Genomic DNA, 22,201 nt, shown 5'->3' with positions numbered 1-22,201 from the left:
GGATCTTCCACGACGTTGGTCTTCTAATCATTTTAAGCAATAGGATGCCAGATGCCAAAGCGTAAAACTAGAGAAAAACAGAGCTGCTCCAATTGAAAGAAGGCGGCTGGAGCACAATTAACACGTTGTTAAGTGCCCCCAAAGCTCCCAGAGCACCATCGGAAAGCACCATCCTGGTGTTTTGATATTCAAGAACTGTTTCTTAAACTCAAAATATGTGCCAGTCACAGAAGTGTTAAATTTGCTCCACAGATGTGAAACCACTCTTCAAAGGATTAAAACATGTTTCAATCCATTGGGTGTGTTCAGATTTTCAGGCAAGTAGACCAGCAGTTCAAATCCTGTTTTACTATGTATTAGCTGTATAATTTCAGGTAAATTACTCGGAATGTCGGGTTTCATCATCTGTTAAAAGGGGATAGTAATGACCTCTCTAGTCAGCACCGGCCCTCCACTCCCCACGGCACAGAGACACAAACACACAACATGGGTACATGCACGTGCACGCACACACACACACACACACACACACACAGTGTTTGGCCAAGATTCAATGCAATGAATGTGTAAGGGGTTTGGCACAAAGCCTGGTACACGTAAATGTTTAATAAGCTCTAGCTACTACTATATGGAAGCCACTTATCAATACGATCTCTGGTTTATATTGTCGGCGCCATATAAATCCACTAACTTGCTTGTGTGGTGGCTATTGATCTGTCTCCACTGCACGCCTGTTGATATAATGCTGAGCAACCAAGATAAGGGCTCCTTTCCGGTTTTATTAGCCTCCGCGCAACCTACCAGAAGCCTAGTCTCTCTTTATCATACTGTGTGTGCTTACGTTATATGACTGGGTACCATTCTGTAATCATTTGATCTGTGTAAGCTTTGTCTCCCCAAGGACAATTTTCACTCTTTGAAGGTGGGGCACAAGGCAGTTTTAGCATACTGCTGCCCCCACAGAGGACCAGCCTCGGTGGGGACTCTATGGAACCAAATTAGCCAAAGAATGAATGCATTGTGCTAGCAGGGGGCAGAGGGGGGAGCAGGGCCAGAGAAGCATAAGACGCACCTCTAGCCGTGAGGCTAAGCACACAGGCATTGACACACAGCAGGCGGGCTTAAAATCAAGCCCTTCCATCTGCTCACCATGTGACTTGGGGCAAGTTGCCTATCAAACGAATCTAGTTTTCTATTAAATGGGGTTCATAGTGCCTACCATTGGGTCACTGTCAGAATGAATGAGACTGCTCAAAGACAGTGCTAAGCACGGCAGTTGGCATTTAGTAAGTCTACAGTTTGTATGCAACTTAAATGTTTGATATGTAGCCAGTGTCAACATTTTCTTCTTTTACTTTTTTCTTTTTTTTTTTTNGGCTTAGTAGTCACTGGATTCACATTCCTTGGATTCACATAGATAACCTACAACTACAACATACACAATTTCATACATACACAAAATACAAATAAAATGCCACCATCATCATCATCATCATCATCATCATCATCCCCCGCTCTCTCGGCACTTCAGTCTGGCTAGACAGTAGAGATATACTCACCTGTGAAAATAATTCACAATTCAGGGAAGTGGGAAAGTATCCAATGATCAATACAGCAAAGCCTGCAACTCCCTGGGCCTTACAAGGCACCTTTATATCTAAACAATCTTGTTGAGACAAGAGGGTGATAAAGACACCACAAAGAAAGTTTATTTCTCAAATGGAGCTTGCATCTGGAATATTAGTAGATTCTCAGTTGGGTTGTACTTGAGCTGCTTACTTTAATGGTACCAAGCCAACCCCTATCTCTGATGTATTTAAAAAGGTGATAATCCAATTTGTTCCAGAAACTTTCTTTCAGCAACATGATTGGATGTAAATTATGAATGTTCTGGCCATGGACTCAGGACTCCCTCTGCTTAAATCCTTAAACTCTTCAACTCTTCACCTCTGCCATTCACTGGCCATGTGCGACCTTGGCAATCACCCACCTCCTTTGGCCTCAGTTGCCTTATTTTTAAATTGGAATGTCTCTCTGAGAGAGTTTGCATGGGGAATAAAATAGATTATTTAAGTAAATCACCCAGCACAGACATCGCTCATTAAATGGTGTCAGTTATTCTTGTGTTTACTCCTCGGATGGAACTGTTCTGTCCTCTGAAAGCCAGATGGGTCCCTGTGATGTATGTGGTATGCCTGCTGACAGGACTGTGGCTGGGGCAGACACCACCATCACACACACACAGCCATGCCTTAGGGCAGGGCTGCCTATGGAGAGGTCAGAGATGGCAGGGTTCCCGGCAGATACAAACAAATGCTTTACTCAACTCTGCACTGCACCAAAAAAAAAAAAAAAAAAAAAAAAAAAAAAATCAAAAGAAGGTAGGGGAATGGTACAGGCAACAAATATCAGTGAAGATAAGGAACAAATGGCACTCTTGCACTGTTGGTGGGAGTGTAAAGTATAAAATGGAATGGTTCAATCACTTTGGAAAAAGCCTGGCAGTGTCTTGTAATAAAATACACGCCAAACTTCATGACCCAGAAATTCCACTCCTGGTTGTTTACCCAAGAAAATGAAGGCATGAGTCCACAAAGAGGTTTGTGCAAAATTGTCTATAGCAATTTTTTCTATAGCAAAATTGTCTATAGTTCTAATAGGCAACGACTGGAAACAGCCCAGGTGTCCATCAATATGCACCTCAGATAGGCTTCCAAACACACCATGAAATCAGCAACCGAAAGGAACGAACTACTGGTATACCCAACCTGGCTAAAGCCCACAGTATAATGGACAGATGAAGGCCTGCATAGGAGTAAATACTGTATAACTAGATTTATGGAAAGTTGTTCAACAGGCAAAACTCAAACACATGGAAAATTTAAAAGTGATTGCCGCTGCTGGTCAGGGACAGGGAACGCCTAGGAAGGGGCACAAGGGAACTTTTCCGGGCTGGTGGTAATGTCCTCTCTCTTAATGGGGGTTGTATTAAATATATACACTATACTAAATCTGTATGTATTTGTCAACTCATCCGATGATACTTATAATCTGTCATCTCACTGTATGTAAATTTTATATTAGAAAGAAAACAAATACCGAAATTTATTTAGTAATGTGCATACTGAAATTTGGGGGTTGAAATAAACTGATTTCTATAATTTACTTTGCAAATGCACCATTAAACAAAATGGACTGATGGGTAGGAGGAGGGAGGAGTGTGGTAAAGCAAATCTAGTAAAATATCAATGTGGAAGAATCTGGATAGTCTCTATGCAGATGTCCATTATACAATTCTTTCAACTTCTTAAAACTGGAGGGTGGGGGAGGTAGAGGAAGGGGGAGGATTTTTTTTACATACCCAGACTGACAGCCATCTGAATAAGATGTTCTTGGTCCATCTACGTATATTCCGTTTTTATCTGTGCCAACTACACTTCTGTACAAAGATGGTCCACACAATCTATTAAGTGCGGATATTTTAGAATCAGCCCCCATGGGCTCAGTGTCCACTGACATTCCCTTCCTTCTCATACACACCTCAAACCATGACATGGAAGCTCATTTTCCTTCAGTGTAATGGAGGCCTCCATCATAAATGGACAGCCTGAAGCTTCCTGGAGTCTCTCCCACACTTTCTACCAGGATTTTCACTACCATTAGACAGCTGGGACCCATATACACAAGAGCTGGAACCTGGTCCTCGTTCCAAAATGCAGGGCCTCTGGTGATGGGGATGAACCTTCACAGCCACTCCCTCCAAAAGCAAGGACCCAGAAGGGTTACTCGCCCTCTCTCAGTGACTTAGTGCTGGCCTTGGCTCTTGCAGAGGTGAGTTGTGGCTGCACGGACTGCGTTTATAGAACATGAGAAGGTCACATATTTGCTTTTCCCTTAATTCTTGGGCCTCCAACCCCCTAATGGTTCCTCTCTTTACAAATGAGGAAACTGAGGATAAGGGCATACATGAACTACTTGAAAGCACACAGCTTGAACAACCCCGGTGAACCTACTAGAATTCTGATCCTCACCCCTCCCGACACCGCCCTGAAACCACCTCCCACCCCACCAAGAAGAAGCCAATTTTACAAATGCCCATCTGGGACAACACTGGATGAGGAGCTTTTAAGGCAGCAGCATTCAAACAGCATGCTGGAAAAAACTCGGTGGCTCCTGACCAGCAGCTTTTTTAAATGAACAGACAGCAATGTATCTGACCGCACCACGTGTAAGAACAGACATTGGTCCCTGAAACTTGTTTTAGCTATATACAAATATTGACACACGTGTATTTCTTGGTGTAAGCATGCAGTCTAGAAAAGTTAGAAAGCCACCGATTTAAAGATTACATCCCTCTAGATCAGAAATTTAGATTTGAGATTTAATTTCCCAGATATAAAAAGGAATGGGCTGAGGAAGGTACTCAGTAAGGCCATCGTGGCAAAGGCATCACTTGAACGCAGACCGCTGCCTTCTGTGGGACAGACACATAACCCCCAGTAGCAACAACCCCAGGCTGTGGCCAGGGCCGGGAAGCTGATGGCGCACCACAGGCTGTCTAGGGGAGAGGCAGAGATCCCCATACACGACTGACCCACAGTCTCTCTTCTCAGCACTTTACTGGGGTGCCAATAAAGACGAATTCCATTTCTGATAGGCTTTATCTACTGAAGAGTCCGATCCTTATTACCACAGTCCGTAACTTTGAGCCACAACTAACAAAATATAAAATTGAAAGCCTTGACGATGACCATTTTAAATTACATCCCCTCTTCTTCCCCTCCCCAAGTTCAGTTTCCTTTCTTGACTTTACAAGAGCAATTCCTATCATTCATCTTAATCTATATTCCAGTTTAGATCCTAATAAATGCACAGCATTGTTGGAGGGATTTTGAAGTTACATCCAGCTACCAGGAGGTGCCCCTCCTTCCTCAATGTTTCACACATTGTTTTTTAGATGTATCCATATAAATATATACACATTTATGTTGCATAATATCCCTCCACAGGGATAGTCCATAAACTGTTTCCAATATGCTGTCATTATAAGCAACAATGTTATGAACATTCTTGAACATGCCTCTTTGGTTCCTATGGGAATCTGTTCAAGTCACACTATAGCCGGAGGTGGTATTACTGAGTTGCCATATACAGTGCGTCCTGGAGACTTAATATACCTTTACACACACATATACACATGACTTTACAGAGTATGAATATAGGTAAATCTCTCTCCTACTTTATAATGGGTTGCAGAGGACTGTTTTCTGCATGAATTGACTGGTACCCAACTGCTGGACATTATTAAGTGGTTTGCCCCAACCACAGTATTTCAAAGAATTTTTTTAGCACGTAAATGAACAGCCCACTGGTTCTAGTACATGCACAGAAGAGCTGGGACTGCCAGACCCACCTCTTCATCGTACAAAGGAGAAAAAGCTGAGTCCCAGAGAGCTGGGGTGAGCAGCTGGCCCAAGGACCCCAGCAAGGGAGACATGAAGGGGCTGAGGGCAGGGGATCCTACAATCTGGTCTCCGCTACTCCAGGGGGCACTCGCTCTGCTTAAGGAAATAAAGCATTCCAGGACACGTTATTCTTTTTACACACCATCGTCATCTACCCTGTAGAATCTGACATTATAAAGAGGTACTCTGTACTACCAAAGTCATGTAAAAATCTCCCTGCGTCTGTGTGCAAAGGAGGTCAAGCAGGAAGTCTTGCCCCAGACCCTTCTGCCCCAGAAGGCTGCAGGAGTCAGCCTCTGGCTCCCACCTCAGTCCAGGCAACTCCCATTCACGAAGCTAACTGCTACTTGCGGCTCCACCCTGGGATGCAGACAGGATCCCAGGACTCCAGCCTGAGGTCAGGGAAGAAGACTCAATGACCACATCACACAGTAATCGGCACAAACTCTAAGAGGCAAAGGCAAGTGTCCAGGTCTCCGATCTCAGGAAAGCGGTGAGAATGTTAAAAGCCGGTCCCATACCTAGTTCTCCTCAACAACTGTCTTCACCTACTGAAGCCAGACATCCAGCCCCACATTTCAAACACGTTCAGCTGCGCTTGGGCCATGCACTCTGGTGCTGAGCACACAAGCTCACGCGTGCACGCACACACATAATGGATTGGGTGCAGTCTTGATGCCTGACCTTTGGCATGTATGAGTTTGAATCCTGACTCAGCCTCTCATTAGCTGTGTGACCTTAGGCAAGTATTTGACCATCCAAGCTTCAAATTCCTCCTCTTAAAAAAAATTTAAAAAAAAAAGTAGATAAAATGTGTACCTCCCTTATAGGGTTTTATGAAAAGTAAATGAGTTACTGCACGTAGGTGCTCAGAAAAGCTCTTAGCCCATAAAAATGTAGTAGATACTTGGGGAACTTGCCTAGTGGTGGTGCCTGAAATAAGACAATGTCCCTGGCCTTAAGGAGCTAGTAAATTTATCAGAATGTCAAATAAAAACAATAGAAGCGGGTGTGGCCGCCAGTCAGAGGGAGTGGTAGGTATGGTAAACAGTGCCAGTCTGGAGGGCACCTGAGGGATACCCGGGTATCGCAGGCGGATGCGCGCTCAGGGGACTCATTGCAGGGCTGAGACACACACACTCGGAGCAATCCTAAACCAGGCCACACCCTCGGTGCTGGGTCCAGGCTGAGTCCCAGTGTAAACATGCTTATTTTCCAAACTGTGGGAAGGTCCAAAGTCTTGTTAGACAAACCAGGTCCCCAGAGGCTCTCAGGCGGGTCAGCCCCAAGAAGCCAGACGGGATGGAACTTCTGAAGGCACATGGCGCATGAATGAGCCCTGGCCCTGCACTCTTCCCCAGCTCCTGTCCTCGGTACTGCTCTACAGGGGCCCCGCCAGCAACCAGCCAGTTTCTTGGTGCTCCCCACCTGGGGGGCTCGGAGTCTGTGCTTGCTGGCTCCTCCCCTGCCAGCAGCTGCCCCTCGGGCTCTCTCCCTCCGGTCCACACGCTGGTGGCCGTCTCACACTGCTTGCCCCCCCATGGCCCTCACAGGTACCTCATGTTCACCAGTGAACAGCTATTGCCACAACTGCATTCTGTCCCTTCTTGGAGGATGCGGCCACCCCTTGACAGCAGAGCTCCACATCCCGTCCGACTCCCGTCTCGGCCCAGCGCATCCCACCGGGCCTCGCCCCGTCTCCACCGGCCGCCCCGTCCCTCCGTACCCCATGGCAGACGCTGCCGCTGCTGGGCACTACCCAGACCATTCTGCCCGCACACCCTGAAAACTGTTACTCCCCTGGGCTGACTGAAGAAAGACCCACTGGGTTAGGTGTGCGTGCGAGGCTCGCTAGCCCAGCCTACCTTCCCACTTCCACCTCCACCACCCCCTTGTACTCTGGTTTGATTAAATCACCTGCTGGGTGGTGCATGTGAAATACAGGGTCTGTATCCAAATAAGGGGACGAAACAAAGTGTGATAGGTTGTGTGCACACCCTCAGAGCCTAACTACCTAGAGATGCACTGTGGCTCTTCACATCCTTTCACGCATATGTGGACTTCCAGGACTCTTTTTTCATGGAGTTCAAGAAACACATCGAGGACAATCTGTACCATACTGTTTCTCCGGCAAGGCTGTGGAATGTGCCATGTAGAGTGACAGCCCTGGCCTCTGGCTGTGACCCTCCCAGACACGTCTGTTCTTCATCACCATGACTGTATGCAATCTCAGTGGGACTGTGAGCTCCCAAACTGAGCCCATGAGCCTGTCTCAGCACAGCAACGGAAACAAATGGCTGGCAGCAATGCCTTGGTAGAGGTGACAAAATCTTACCTCTACCTTGATTGCCATGGCTGCCTGCTTCCCAGTTTTCCTGTCTAGCCCTCCCCGTCGACTTCATTAAACTTCCTGTATGCTTAAACTAGCCAGGGCTGATTTCTGAGGCATGAAACGAAAGAACCTTCGCTGATATATCGTCCTTTCAGTCCCTGAACAAAAAGCCACCCAAATCTCCCCGGGGCAACAGAGCACCCAGAGCGATCCCCCCGCGTGCAGCACCTGTCCCATCTGGAGTAGACCTCACAAAGGTGGGCAGCATTTTCACTGAAGCAGTGGGGTGGGTGGTGGCTCCAAGCCCTTTCTCCATCTCCTTGCGGAACCGCTTAGAGATCTCCAGAAGGTTCTCATCAGAAAGACGCATGTGGTAGAGATACTGGTCGACCTGCAAAGGGGGGGAAACAAGAGTTAGAGACCAGGAGGTTCAATCAGTACGGTACGCGTCTACGTCACAGAACATCACTCAGCCCTTCAAAAGAATAAAACCTGTTATGTACAGAAAGTTATTATTAAAGACCATGTAATTGGAATCTATTTGACAAGATACCTTTACAAATAAAAAAAGAAGAACTAAACTGAAAAGATAAAATGAGAAAAATAGGTTTAACTTTTCTCTGCAGAGTGGTGAGGATGAGGGGAAAGGCACATTAGGGAAGAGGAAGAGTTCTTTCCAGAAAGGTTGAGTTAAAGGGTCTGTGGGAACTGGGCTTCATTACTGACCCTCCTTGTTCCCCACACACCACAAGGCCAGTCCTGACAATCCTATTATCCCCCACCCTGGGGCAAGCAGCCAGCTCCTCTTGCCTCACTTATACAATCCCCACTTCTGCCTTTACCTCTTCCATCTATTTTCTACCCCCAGCCAGAGTCTAACCATTCCCCTGCTTAAAAAAACCTTTCAGTGGCTTCCCATTAGAACCAAACCTGAAATCCTTCCAAGTCCCCACATGATCTGGCCTCTCCAAAAACCTAAGCTCACTGCATGCCTCTGGACTCCTTGTGCAAACCCCACCCTTGGTTCAGTCCTTCCATGCCTGGGAATGTGTACATGGGCCCTACAGCCTTTATTCCATTGGCCCATCTCTTCAGCCCTCTCCAGACCTCTCTCCATGGAGGCCTCTCATCCTTCTAATGAAACAGTCAGGCCTCCCATTATTTCAAGAACTCAAGACTTTTCCCTTTACAACACTATCCACAATATGTATTTCTTAGCGTCCAGATCACAGGCACAGAGGGCAAGAAGAGCCATGTGTACTGGTTCACCCCTGCATCCCTGGCACGTGCTGACACAGAACGGAGCTTCTGCATGAACAGCAATGCAAGCTCTCCCCCCATCAGAGGCAGAGCCAGCTCTCCCTAGTTAGTTCACTGATCTTGTTTCCAACATAAATTTACACGAACTTTCCCCAGATTTACCACCAGTCAAAGAAGCACCAGGAGTCCCTCTCACACAGTTTCCTTCTTGGAAGCTCCCCTCTGCCTTGGCCATGGATATTCCCAGTTTTCTCCTATCAGGAAGAAGTCTGATAGAAATCCATCCCAGGAGGCGCCCAAGTTTCTTAACACCCGTTCTCAGCAGCGGTGTCCAGGACAGGTGACGCTGCCGGCCACGGAAGGGTAGGGGTAGATAGAATCAGGAACCTTGGGCCAGGCCCCAGCTAGCCCCTCAAGGGGTGAGGGGCATCGTCCTCCCAGTTTCATCAGCAAGCTGTGGGACTTCAAGCAACCCTGCTCTTCCCAGCTCTGAAACGGTGGGGTCCCCAGGGGCAAAGCTTAGTTGATGACCAGTGCCTTGTTATTCCTGTGGGAAACAAGGAAGTACCCGCCTGCTCCCTGTCCCCTGCCCTTGCTCAACTTTGACAAAGAAGCATGCGTTTTTTATAATTAGAGTTCCCAGACAAATGCACTTATTAGTTTTACAGCCTGTTATATTTTCCAGCCCTTTTTGTCAGGCCTTCTTGAATTGTTTTTTCGTTTTTTTGTTTTTTAACCAAGCTTGCAGCCTAAGATTTCTAGAGGAAGGGCACAAGGTGCTTAATTTTTTAAGAAATGAACAAACTCAGTTTGTTCGACAGAGATAGTCCCTTTACTTGCGTCTTCTCTATTCCAGGCTGTATCTTAACTTCCTATGGGATCTAGGGCACATCCTCATCTTTGGGCCTCCTTCTGCCCCTGCAGAATAAGGACACTGGCCCTCCTTGGGTCATTTCAAATATCCTGCTCAGGACTCATCTTTGATCATTCTTCTAAAATCCCAAAAGGTCAAAGATCAGAGTCTGGAGTAAAATGCTGAAAACAGCTGCAAGCGAGGCGAAGGAGGGTCTGTGGTGAGTGAGCCCACCCCTCTCCACAACTGCCATGTGGTTAAAATACAACATTGACACACAACCCTCGCACCACAGGGTGGCAAAGAACAGGGTAGGCGTGGAGAATGGTGAAGGCCTTCGGCCACTTCTGCTGTCCCTCCCCAGCCAAGAGAGGGACGAGGCTTGTCATGCTGGGTTTCAAATCTGCAGAAATGAGGATTTCCCAGGACTCGTCTGTTGCCAGCATTTACTAAAAACCACAGACTACCCAAGTCTATCAATCTAAGTCAGGAGGAACCCAATCGTCCATTCTGTTTCCTGACCTCAGGCCTCCAGCGGCTCACTTGCCTTGAGCTGCACCGTCTGCCTCGGCCTCTCAGGCCTGTGTGGACACCAGCCCCCACCCCAAGCTGGGTCACTGAGCTGGGTCTCTGATAATACTGGAGAGCTAGAGTGCTCCTGAGAAGGCCTGGCCTCCCTCACAATGAGGTTTGAAGCTCCCCAGGAGGTAAAAGGGTACAGCTTCAGCCCACAGACAAGGCCCCTTCCTACTGGGGGGAGGCAAAACTGGCGACCCCAGGCAGGGGGCAACTTTAAACACCCCAAAAGCCTCTTGGTTCCCAATACAGTGACACCTGGGCTGGCTCAGGAACACTGCCTCATGGCTTATGATGCTAACATACAAAATCCAGGGCCCCCAGACCAGAGCCCAAGGCCAGGCCATATCCAAGAACAGCCTGAGATGCCCTGGTGGGCAAAGGTAGCACCAGGAAACCCTTACATGGCACAGACACTGTTCCCAATCTTAGATCCATCAATTCATTGAATCCTCACAACAACCCCGTGAGGCAGGTAGTGTTATCTCCATTCTACTGAGAGGGGGAAGGTGACATGCCCAGTCAGAGATGCAAAGGGCCACGCTGGGACTGGACTGGATTGGACTGGGTGGCCCGGCTCGTCCACTCCACGAGATGTCTGTCCCTCTTCTGCTGGACAACAGTGGGGTCTCTACAGGCCAAACAGCCCCACAGTGCATTCCAGCTGGCAATGCCCACTGGAAAGCCATATTCTATTCCAGTCATCCCTTGATGTCCACACAAAGGGCCAGCAGCAGAGAGTGTGGCCCTTGGGGCTTGTGTGGCAGATCAGAGGGTGGCAGGGGCAGCAGACACGTCTCTGAACACTGTCATGAGTTTCACACATGATCAAGTTGGAGCTCCCATATTACTACTTTCCTAAAGAGAGAAGTCGAGTGCCAGAAGCCTCTCGGCCACCCACTCCCCACCCCGCCCCCTACCCCCCACCACAGAGGGCTCTGGGTGTTACAAAGGAAGCCAGGAGAACAGCGCCTGTACTGCTTATGAAGAGGACGCCTGGCCACTTCTTGGACTGTGAGGTCATGTCCACCAAGGAGCAAAGGTGGACTGGCCACAGTCCTATAGCAGCCATTCCTAGCTCAACTCTGATGCTCAAGCTACAACAGGCTGGTTCAAATTCCAGTCGATACTTGTCATCCTTAACCGGCAAAGACTCTAACAAGTAAACAGCCTTATTTCAAGTCATGTTGCCTTTTACCCAATAAAGCACAATCATCTTTTAGTGTTCAGTGATAGATGAAAACAATGATGATGATTGTTACAGCAGCTTAGTATTTCTTACCTGCCAGACACCATCCTATGGCTTTACTGACTTCACCTCCACTGCCCTTTTGTAAAACTTCTCTATCCCTGCTTTACAAGCCACTCAATGTGGAGGGGCAGAGCCAGGATTCAAACTGGGCGCTTGGGATCACCACCTTCCCTTTCACCTGTCCCGTGGGCCCTCCTGGTGTGGGTGGGCACTTTCTGCCCCATGGTTTCTTGGATGACCCCAGGGCCTTGATTTCCTCTCTAACACATGAGAAAGGATATGGGACAGCTTTAAAAAATGCAAACAGAGCGCCTTGGCCCAAACTTCCCCTCTTTCACAGCATGATGATGTGGCCAGCCTGAGGTTATTAGGGAAGGACTGTTTAATCACCTAATGTCACAGCTTCCTAAACACACCGTGGGGCCCACCCAGACTTGGCTGGCACTGCTACATTGGGTGAAGGGTGGCCAAGGGAAGCAGAAGCAAACAAGAAGCATCCTCCGTACAAAGACAATTTTCCAAGACTGGGAAGGAAGTGAATGCACTTCGCAGAATCCTGCCAACTTTCACCCACGGTGCAGCCAGAGGGAGGGAGCGCCAGACCCAAAGTTATGGGACAAAGTCATTTAAGAGATATCAAATGTAGGCAGGGCAGTACGACAGCAACTAATAAATACTCACCCTTAAAAATGCCCTTGGAGCATCATGATCAAAAATCCCGCTGCAGATAGCATTCGAGTGTGTCTAGTTTGCCTCTCTCGCCCCAACGGTCCATCAGGCCCAGGTCTGAATGCTTCTAAGCAAGACACGCTCAGTACTCTTCAGCTGGTTAGCTACTACTTACTATTGGTCAGCTCTAGTTGTTAGAAAATTTGTCCTCAATCTGAGATTAATCTACTTTCTGGTAACTTCTGACTAGTCTCCATTCTGCCATTCGGAATAAGAGTTCCTCAACTGGGCTGTACATCAGCATGACTGACAGGAGGAGCTTCTTAAAAACATGAAGAAACCCAAAGATCCACTTCAGACTGACCACCTTGATACCCTTCGCCCTAGGTCTCAGACATCTTCCCCTCTCCCTGAGTTCCTATCCCCCATGCCAATCACGTGATCATGGTGACCTAGGCTCTGGTCAACATTGCCTAAGGTCATTTTTACCACTTTTCTACCTGGAGACTTTGAAAGTCAGCAGTAAAGACATTAGGCTAAGTGTGAAACAATCCTGTGTTGATCCTTGGGGGCTGGGAATTGGAAAGATTAAACCTTGCCCTTGTTGGAAACATTTAGGTCACTGGAAACTATCAAAGCAGAATCATTCAGGCCAACCCTCATTTCACAGCTAGTGACAGTCAAGTGCAGGCTGTGGCATCAGGAAAATCAGCGTCCGAATCCTGGCTGTAACACCTGTACAGGTGTGTGACACTGCATGAGTCAGTCTGAGATCCAGTCTCCTCCCTGTAAAACGGGATGAATAGCCCCACACAGCTGTCACTGGCATAAATGGGGAACACAGAGCTCTCTCTACCCTTTCTCTTTTTTTCCCAGACTCCCCACTGACCAGTGGCACCCTCAGAGGGTCAAGGGCATTTCTTAACCCTACCTTTGTTACATCGAGGATTAACAAAACAGAGGCTATTTCCCCAAATTGTTCCTTCTCTTTCTGTGGTGGGTGTGTGACTTATCACACTGGGGTGTTTATCTTTAAAACCTTATCAGGGAGAAAAGATAGAAAGGGAAGGGCTTTCCAAGCTGGGGAAACAGAGTCAGGCTGGAAGCAAAGCTGGGCTGAGGTATTAGAAGGCCGCTTGCCTGCCTGGAGGCAAGCATGTGTATTAAAGAGAAAGAGATAGCAGTTTTAAATGACATCTCTTTAGCAATCTTGAGATTAGAACTTCCTCATTGGGCAATTTTGGTCAGTTTCTTTCTTCCCATAACACACCACCCCAACACGTCTGTTTCCTCTAGAGAACTGTGAGTGGAGGAGGGAGAAGTACGAAAGAGAAATTAACCCCATCCTCTTTAAGAAATAAAATAGCATCCGAAATGAGAAATCCGTGTCCACATTTAAGTGTCCACCACATTTCCCTCAGACTAGCACTAGAAGGAGGAGGAGAAATTATGCAAAGAATGGAGACAGCAGGTCACCCTCACAGAGGTGCTGCCTCAAAGTGTGCAGTGGCTTGGGTGGGGCAGACACAGCCCGGCCAGGTATGGGGAAGCTCCGAATGAAAAGCCTGGAAGTAGCTGGAAAGGGACCTCAGAAAAACTGAGGCCAGGGGGCAGCCTTGACCAAGGTCATACAGTTGAGGCTACAATCTGGATCCCCCAGACACCTTCCTCTATTGTCAAAAACAAGAAAGGACAGTCCTCCTGCTGGGCCACAAGGACCCATGTCATCTTCCAGGCCAATCCCAGTTGAATGCCTGGTGGCCACCCCCTAGATCCTAAGGCCACCCTGTCTGGTCCCAGAGGAAAAATGGTCCTGATCAAACTATTCAGATCCAGAAGAGAACAATATTCCAATTCTGACAGCTGGTTATATAAAGTACTACAAATCCTACCTTGGCTACCTTAAGAGGGTTCAAAGAAAAGTGTGGAAGAAACCTCAAATTTCAACAGCTGTTAAGATCTGTAGCATTCAACCCCAGAATCTCTGGCCATTGCTGCAACCCCAGTTTCTCCTGTTATAGAGCCTTCATTGAAAACCAATTACATGCAAAGCATTACAGTGTACAGGAACATGATTTTAAAAGAAATCAAGTCTGGGGCACCTAGGTGGCTCAGTCAGTTAAGTGCCTGACACTTGATTTCAGTTCAGGTCATGATCTCAGTGTAGTGAGATCGAGCCCCTCATCGGGCTCTGCACTGAGCGCGGAGCCTGCTTAAGAGTCTCTCTCTCCCTCTGCCCCTCCCCCCTCCCTGTTCGTGCTTTGCATTTGCTCTTGCTCTCTTTTGCTCTCAAATAAATTAATAAACAAATCACTTCTAGAAATGGATAGTAATGATCATTGTACAACAATGTAAGTGTACTTAATGCCATTGAATTATACATTATACACACACACAGAGAAATAATTTTTTTAAGGACTCAAGATTCCTGTTCTCTAGGACTTTACAAGATGGCACAGAACTCAACTCATATTCCAGGCCCAGTGAATGTCTCCGAATTGAATGGCGGGATGGATCTCAGTGGATAACAAAGGCGAATCAACGTGAGGCGAACCATGAGGTGTTACAGGTGCATGTGGCCCATGAGACTGGCAGGCAGGGGAGACCGTGCTCTGGGCTAAGAACATATATACCCAACATACATGTCAGTGGATACACAGTGACCTTGACAGTAGGGGTATTGTGTGAAAGGGCTCAGAAGATGTGGGCTGAGATCTTGGAAGGACATTATGAATTCCAGGACCAGAATTCAAAAGACTGCAAAGTCTTCGGATTAGTCTGATTTCAGCCTACCACTTTGATCACGGGATCGTGGGAAGGAAGGATCATCAAGACCACCTCACTATGTAAAGTCACTGTGCTGTTTACTGACCGGTTAATTCCCTGTAGGGTTTGGCGCCAGGAGAGAGTCTGGCCACCCAGAGTCACTACTTCCTGCTATGGGCCAATGAAATTCAAACCCCTGACTCTAGGACAGCTGTCCTTTTTGCCTGGACTGTCAGGGAGCTCAGAGCTCGGCTCTCAGCTCCAGTGAACTACCCCTAGTCTAAGTGCGTTGGTAGTCACCCCAGCCTGTCCCTTTCACTGAAAGCTGAGCTCGGGTCACCTAATCCGTTTAGTAAGGTGACAAAAGAACTAACGCAGGATCAGGCAAATGCTCATCAGTCAGCCCTACAGGACACACCCTCCTGAACAGAAGATGGAATTCAAGCAAAGGTAAGAGAGCAACTCCACAAGCATGTAAGCGTCAGGGCCAAGGACACAGGGACACCCTGAAAGGCTGCTGGACTCTCTTTCCCCAGGCTTTGTGTATTTCTCATTGAATACATAGAACCTTCTCTCCAGACGGCGCTGGATGCACAGTAGCTAATTTCTACCTTTTAGCTTCTTCTTGACCCCAAAAAGACCAACTGACTGAATTTTAGCTTTCCTAGCACTCAGGTCCTTGTCCCAAAGATATAATCAGGTCATATATGCAGACTTCAGGCAAAGGCTCCAGGGCTCCAATCTAACTTCCTCAGAAGAAATTTAGGAAAAACCACACCTTCTTGAAGGGCTATGACTGGTCTCCTGTGCTTTAATTTGGCCAGTCAAAACAGGGTTGGGGGTGCAGGGGCAGGGATACTATACAGCAATTAAGAAGACACCGCCTAGGGACGCCTGGATGGCTCAGTCAGTTAAGCATCTGCCTTCAGTTCAGGTCATGATTCTGGGGTCCTGGGATGCGAGTCCCGCACTGGGCTCCTTGCTCAGCGGGGAGCCTGCTTCTCCCTCTCCCTCTGCCTGCTGCTCCCTGCGTGTTCTCTCTCTCTCACACACACACGCATACAAATAAAATCTTAAAAAAAAAAAAAAAAAAGGAAGGCACCACCTACCACCACATACAGCCACACACACAGATGAATCTCACAGTATGAAGTTGGGGAAAAGAAGCCACACACAAAAGGGGACGTACCTTGTGAGTCCATTCATATGAAGCGCAGAAACAGATCTCTGCTGACAGAAGGTGGGATAGTGATTACACTCTGGGCTGCTAATGATCTGTTACTGGATCTGGGTAGTGGTTACCTGGTGTTTTCAGTTTCCTGTGTATATTACACTGCCATTTTAAAACATAGCAAGAAAAAAGGGCAAGGCGCTAACTAGGCCCTGGTCTACCCACTACACATGGTCAGAGGGCCCAGGAAGCTCCAAGAAGTCTGTAAGAGGTCAAACCAGAGGGAAGAGCCATCATCTAAATGCAGCCACACAGCCTTCCAGTGACTCTATATGCTGACACAGGCTTACAACTTAGTTTCAAAAGAATTTATTTTTGCATTATTCCTTTGCCAGTGTCACCTCAAATCTTTGAGGTAACCAAGCCTTGGAGAAGCTTCCCTAAACCACGGGCTGAGTCCCTGGCAGGACCCACTACATCCGGTGGTCAGCTGAGTGCCCTAACCTGGGGCACAGGTGTGCCCGTCCTGGGAAAGCCAGGTAAATACTGTCAGTGACCTCATTAATAATAATGCCTTCACAGACTTCTCCTGGGAGGACCAAGGCTGTGCAAAGAGCAGCAAGTTTATCCTGTAATGGTGCCAAGCCAAGGCCAGATGTTTCTAATTAAAAAAAAAGAAGAAGAAAAGAAAAAAATATAAACTGAGGAGGGAAAGACACAGCAGATCCTCAATTCTTTAGGGCTCCTTCCTCTGAAACGCAGCTACCCAAAAGTAAGAGATCTGCCACAACACTTTCTTCAGATGGGACCAGGCAGAACCTAGCTGGGGCCACCAGGCGACCTCAGGGAGATTCCAGCTGACGCACCATGCGCTCACAAGCCCGGGGCGCCAGACTAAGTGTGGAGCTGACCTAGGAGGCTTACAGGACACGCCCCCAGGATCCTGTTGCACCTTGGTGAGTCACAGGCTTTCCAGTTCTTCCAGTTCTTGCCTCAGCTGCCTGGTTTAGAGCCAGACCGACCTCACACAGCAGCACCCATCAGGGGTCCAGGAGATGGGCTTTTGGGGCATGGGTCTGGGGAACCTCCTGTCCTCAGACATTCTGGGCCGGCTGGGGGACAGCTGTGCAATGATATGTCCCAGATGTACATGACCCTGACAGTTCATTTACACACACTGACTGCATGCTAAATGGAGTGGGCCAGGGCCAGGCGCTGAGGGCACCAGGGGAAAGGACAGCCCAGTCTTTGCCTGCAAGGAGCTCAGTCTATTGGTGGGAGGCAAACATGGCAACAAGTAATTACAAACTGAGGGGAAGGGCAGAGAGTAGGAGGTCTCTTTCAGTGTAATAAAATACAGATTTATAATCACTTAAATCATACATGCATCAATACATTCTAAGGAGTGTCTCAGAAAGGTTAGAAATGTGTATATGTTAACCCCACACCTAGAATGTTCTCCTCCTCTGGCCTAACAAACTCCCACTTTGCCCTTCAGGGCCCAGCACAAATGGCCTCTCCCCAGATTCCCAGCTGCCAACACATTTTTGACACCCTGTGTCTCCCGCCCTCGCTGGTCCCAGAGGACTAAAGGCACCAACGACATGCTCCCAACTTCACATCTGTGATGTCAGCAGCTATCTCAATACTCAGATAGAGTAGGTGCTCAAGTCATAGATCACGGTCACGTACAAGGGGCCCTGGGTGTGCCAAAGGGGTGGGAGAGTAACCTGGGTGAAGGGGAGAGCTGGCCATTCCAGAATGCCCAGGAGCTCAGAGCCTGACCCTGTTCTTCAGGCCTGAGCCCTCACGGCATGTGACCCTGGGAGTAGCATGGTTTCCTCTCCAGCAGCCTGGCTGCCCTGTTCAGAGGCCCAGCTTCCCTAAGGGTCCGACTCTGCCTCCCCTGGACAGCCCCATGCCAGAGGACCGGAGTCTACCCCTGAGTCTCTTGCCTCACAGGGCCATCTGAACTCCCCACTCCTGCCCGCTGCCAAGTGTCCACCTGCTGCACCAAACCCCTGTGGATCTGTCCCTCTGCACCGCATCGAGCCCCACACCTTCCCAGTCGGCCCCACACACCCATGATCACCCCCACCAAAGGCAGGGCAACCCATACACCCCAGTTTGCCCAGGACAATCTCAGTTTACACTGAGGTAGCAGCCTAAGTATTAACAGTGTCCCCTTTTATTCTCAAAAGTGGCCCAGTTTGGACAAATTATAGGGTTACTCTAGGTACAGGCCACAAAGCAAATCCTGCCTTTGTTCTTGGGGAGCCCACACGTGACTGATGAGAAGAGCTCATTCTGCACAATCGTTGCCAAAAGGGAAATAGGGACCAAGAAACTGGGTTCCTGCTCTGGGGCTTGTCCTATATAAACTTGGGCTGGTCACTTAGTACACAGCACCTGGTTTCCTCATCTATAAAATGAAGGACTGGAACTAGATGATCCAAAGGTCCCTTCCCAACTGACACGTGACTCATAGCCCCATGAAAATGAAACACAAGTGGCCTGTCTCCAGTTATCCCAGGCAGCCCCATGCTGGGGTTAGGGGCCTGGGTTCTGGGGTCAGACTGAATTCAGGCTTGCCCTTGAGCAAGGTACTGTCCCTTTCTGTGCCTTGGTGTCTTCATCTGAATAATAGCTAGTAATAGTATGTACTGGGGAGAGCTGCTTAAGGATGGCCCGAGTTAGAGTGCACAGACAGAGCCCAGCCCGTAGTAGGGCTTGTTATTTTAAGAGCTTTAGAAATTGAGGGGGGACAGGGGTATGGAACTGATGAGACATGGCTAGAAGGCTTCATTGCAGGGGTTGAGACAGAAAAATGTGGAAGGAAGCAGGAAGCAGAAGAAGGAAGTCTCTCAAATGGGAAAAAGGAAAAGTGGCAGCTTTGCATGCCCTCATTTAACCCTGATGGCTTATCTGGCTTCATTCCTTTATCAGTCAATATGGAGATGCCAGAAGGAAGAGTCAGGAATAAGGCCTTTCAAGAACACAGACCGCACCTCCAGGGTAGAATCACTGAGCTAAGGGGGAGGAGAGGCAGGAAGGAAGGCTGGCTGGGTGGGCACCAAGGGCCAGGTTCTCAGCTCTGACTCATGCTCTTAGTTAACTCCAAGATAAGTTTTAAACAAGGTCCCTCCAAGTAAGGAACATCAGGGAAATGCTTAGAGACCCATAGACGAAAGTGCAAAAACCATGGTCACTCCTAACAGAGGGCAGCATTTCAGGGAAACAAGGCCAAGACTCCCAACTGGGTTTGAACAAGACAAAGCCTGTACAGGGATGGGGGGAGGAGAATGTGGGTTCCACACATAGGGTTGCCTTGGGTTTTGTCAAGAGCCCTGGGCACCCAAGTGTCAGAAGGGACCACACTGGACAGCCCAGAGTCTGTATGAGGGGCAAAGGGCTCTCTGCTGACACCCAAGACAGTGAGGGACCCTCTTCTTGATCTGCCAAAAGACTGTGGGAATGACGGTTCCCTTCAGTGAAACTCCAGGGGTCAGTGGGACCAACACCTACCATGACCTGATCCTATGACTCAACACAGCCCAGGGTATCCCCCACTCAAGCAGTCTCCCCAGTAGAAAGCCAGAATCTGGGGCAGATGTGAGGAAGGCTAAGCAGGCATCTCACTGGCCAACTGCAGCGCAAGTGGCCTCAACAAGTGCCCTGGGAGCCTCTGCCCTTTGGGGGAGGGACTAAAGTGGGGGAGGGACTAAAGTGGAGGGGGGACTAGGTTTCTACAAGGAGAAGGGGGGAACTAATGCTGTGATCAGTCATGCCTTCCACTGAGGATGCTTCCATCTGTCCAATGATCATGGCATCCCAGAGACACCCCCACCCCACCCCCAGTGGGGAGGCCACGTCCCAGGGGACCCGAAGGAAAGCAAGTTAGAGAAAGAACTCAAGGATGGTTCTCCTGTGCCTAGGAAAGAGACAGCTGCAGAAGGCAGTGAGGATGCTTCCTCATTCTTCAACTTCAGGAACCTTCCATCCTTCTGCCTGCCCTGTCTTCTCCTCTATTCCAACACACAACAGCAATGTTCCAGAACCCATTATGTCCTACAAGCCCTTGTGAAAAAAGCAGCAGGCCCTCCTTTGCTCCTGCCCAGGCGGACAGCACAGTAGGGTATCTAGGAGTGTAGTACTATACACACGTAGCTCTCTAGGTCCTAATATTCAACACAAAGAGTTGACTATGTGTCAGGCACAGCTCTAAGAGCTTCACACATACTAACTCTCTTTAATCCCTACGGTAACCCTATTAAGGTGTTATCCACAAACTCTCCCAGGCCTAGAAAGGTTACATTAACTGACCCAAGTTCACACAGCTGGTTACATAAGCCAGGATTCAATCCTGGGAGACTGGCTCTATCACTCACCCTACAGCCTCTCCCGATATGACTGTTGGACTGGCCTTCAGTGGGTATCACTAGCCCCTCTCCTCTGTGGCCAGCTACAGCAGCTTCTGGGCTCATGTTCTGCCAGCTCACCTGCCCACTTTGTTCAGAAGTCTGATGGATGCCTGGCCTCCATGGAAATCCCAGCAACAACCAGGGGAAGACTCTCCTGGGGACAAGTGAGCAGACTTCTCTCCCACTCGCTTCCTGCTGTGCTGACACTACAGGCATTTTTCTGATTGAAGACAGAAAAAACAGTAACCCAGGTAACCCACCCTTCAGCCGGGGGGCTCGGACATCTGCTGACTGCCGTGGTCTGCAGACTCCACCTCAAATTCATCTTTTATAAAAGACCGCCTGCCACCATGACTGTCCCAGGACCTGGCATGCTGCGAGCTGAGAGCCAAGGTCCTAGTTACAGCTACTATTAACTAGCTGTATGATCGCGAACAAGGCGCTATAAAACTGAAGGATGGGATCAACTATGTTCTTTCTTCTAACACGGTTTCTCAACCCACAGATATCTGGGGCCAAAAAAGTCTTTGTTGCCACGGGGCCGTCCTGGGCACTGTAAGATTGCAGGTCTCCTTTGCGTCTACCTCCTAGATGCAGCAACACATCCTCGCCCAACTAACTGGTGACAGACAAAAAATGTCTCCAGACACCACCAAAGCCCACTGGAGGGCAAAACTGCCAGCCCCTGAAAACTATGGCTCAAAAGACGTAGTAACAAAAACAAAACAAAACAAAGAGAATACAGGCTTTGCCCCTACACACGTGGGTAGGGTGGGGATTCCTGCTCTTTATTACAGGTTGGGATACAGACAGCCCCTCACAAGACTGTGTGGCCCAAAATGCCAACAGCGCTGAGGTGGAAAGACCTGCTTTAGGAGGAAGCAGAAACAGCCACTCGGCAGCAAGGAAGCATGGCCTGTGATCCATGGTGTGTGGTATTAAGACTCGGGCAATGAACTCTGGAATCTGAGGTCCCCCCACCCTTACCCCCCACCCCCCACTGCTTTGGAAAGGGAAAGACAGACAACACAGTGTTGGAAAACAAACCAAACCTGCTGACTTCAAAATTCAACAATGATAATGAGGAACCCATTATCAAGAGCTGTCTTTTAAAGAAGTATGTGAACAAAGGAAGTCAGTTTTCTGGGGTTCCTGAGGCCTTTTGGTACATCAGATCTCCTTACTCTGGCTGCCAGGTTTTGAGAAAACTGTTGTGGTTTGTGTTGTTTTGATTTCCCCTGGAAAAGGGCCCCTAACTGCCCTCAAACTCCTCAGGGTGCTGGAAACGTTCATCTTTGAAAAGTGATGTTTAAAAAAAAAAAAAGTTGGCTTTGTCCGAGGAGCCTCAGAGGGAATTTTATTTAATTCAGTGATAAAGAAAAGTGCTTCCTAGCACCCTCTGAAATAGACCTTTGGTGATACAGAAAAAGGGATGA

General features: G+C 48.4%; 1 protein-coding gene across 2 annotated transcripts in view; it reads right to left on the bottom strand.

Annotated features, from left to right (window-relative positions):
* The window catches only part of HK2 (hexokinase 2), a 60,489-nt gene that overhangs the window by 32,920 nt on the left and 5,368 nt on the right, over nucleotides 1-22,201 (bottom strand). For both annotated transcript variants that reach the window (XM_034659425.1, XM_002921461.4), the window contains exon 2: nucleotides 8,026-8,188. In XM_034659425.1, coding sequence (XP_034515316.1) covers nucleotides 8,026-8,188 — 163 coding nt within the window. The remainder of the gene's footprint in view (nucleotides 1-8,025; nucleotides 8,189-22,201) is intronic.

Source organism: Ailuropoda melanoleuca, chromosome 4 (assembly GCF_002007445.2).
Source record: "Ailuropoda melanoleuca isolate Jingjing chromosome 4, ASM200744v2, whole genome shotgun sequence".
NCBI lineage: Eukaryota > Metazoa > Chordata > Mammalia > Carnivora > Ursidae > Ailuropoda > Ailuropoda melanoleuca.
The sequence above is the reverse complement of the archived record's forward strand: the minus strand, read 5'-3'. Positions and strand labels throughout refer to the sequence as shown.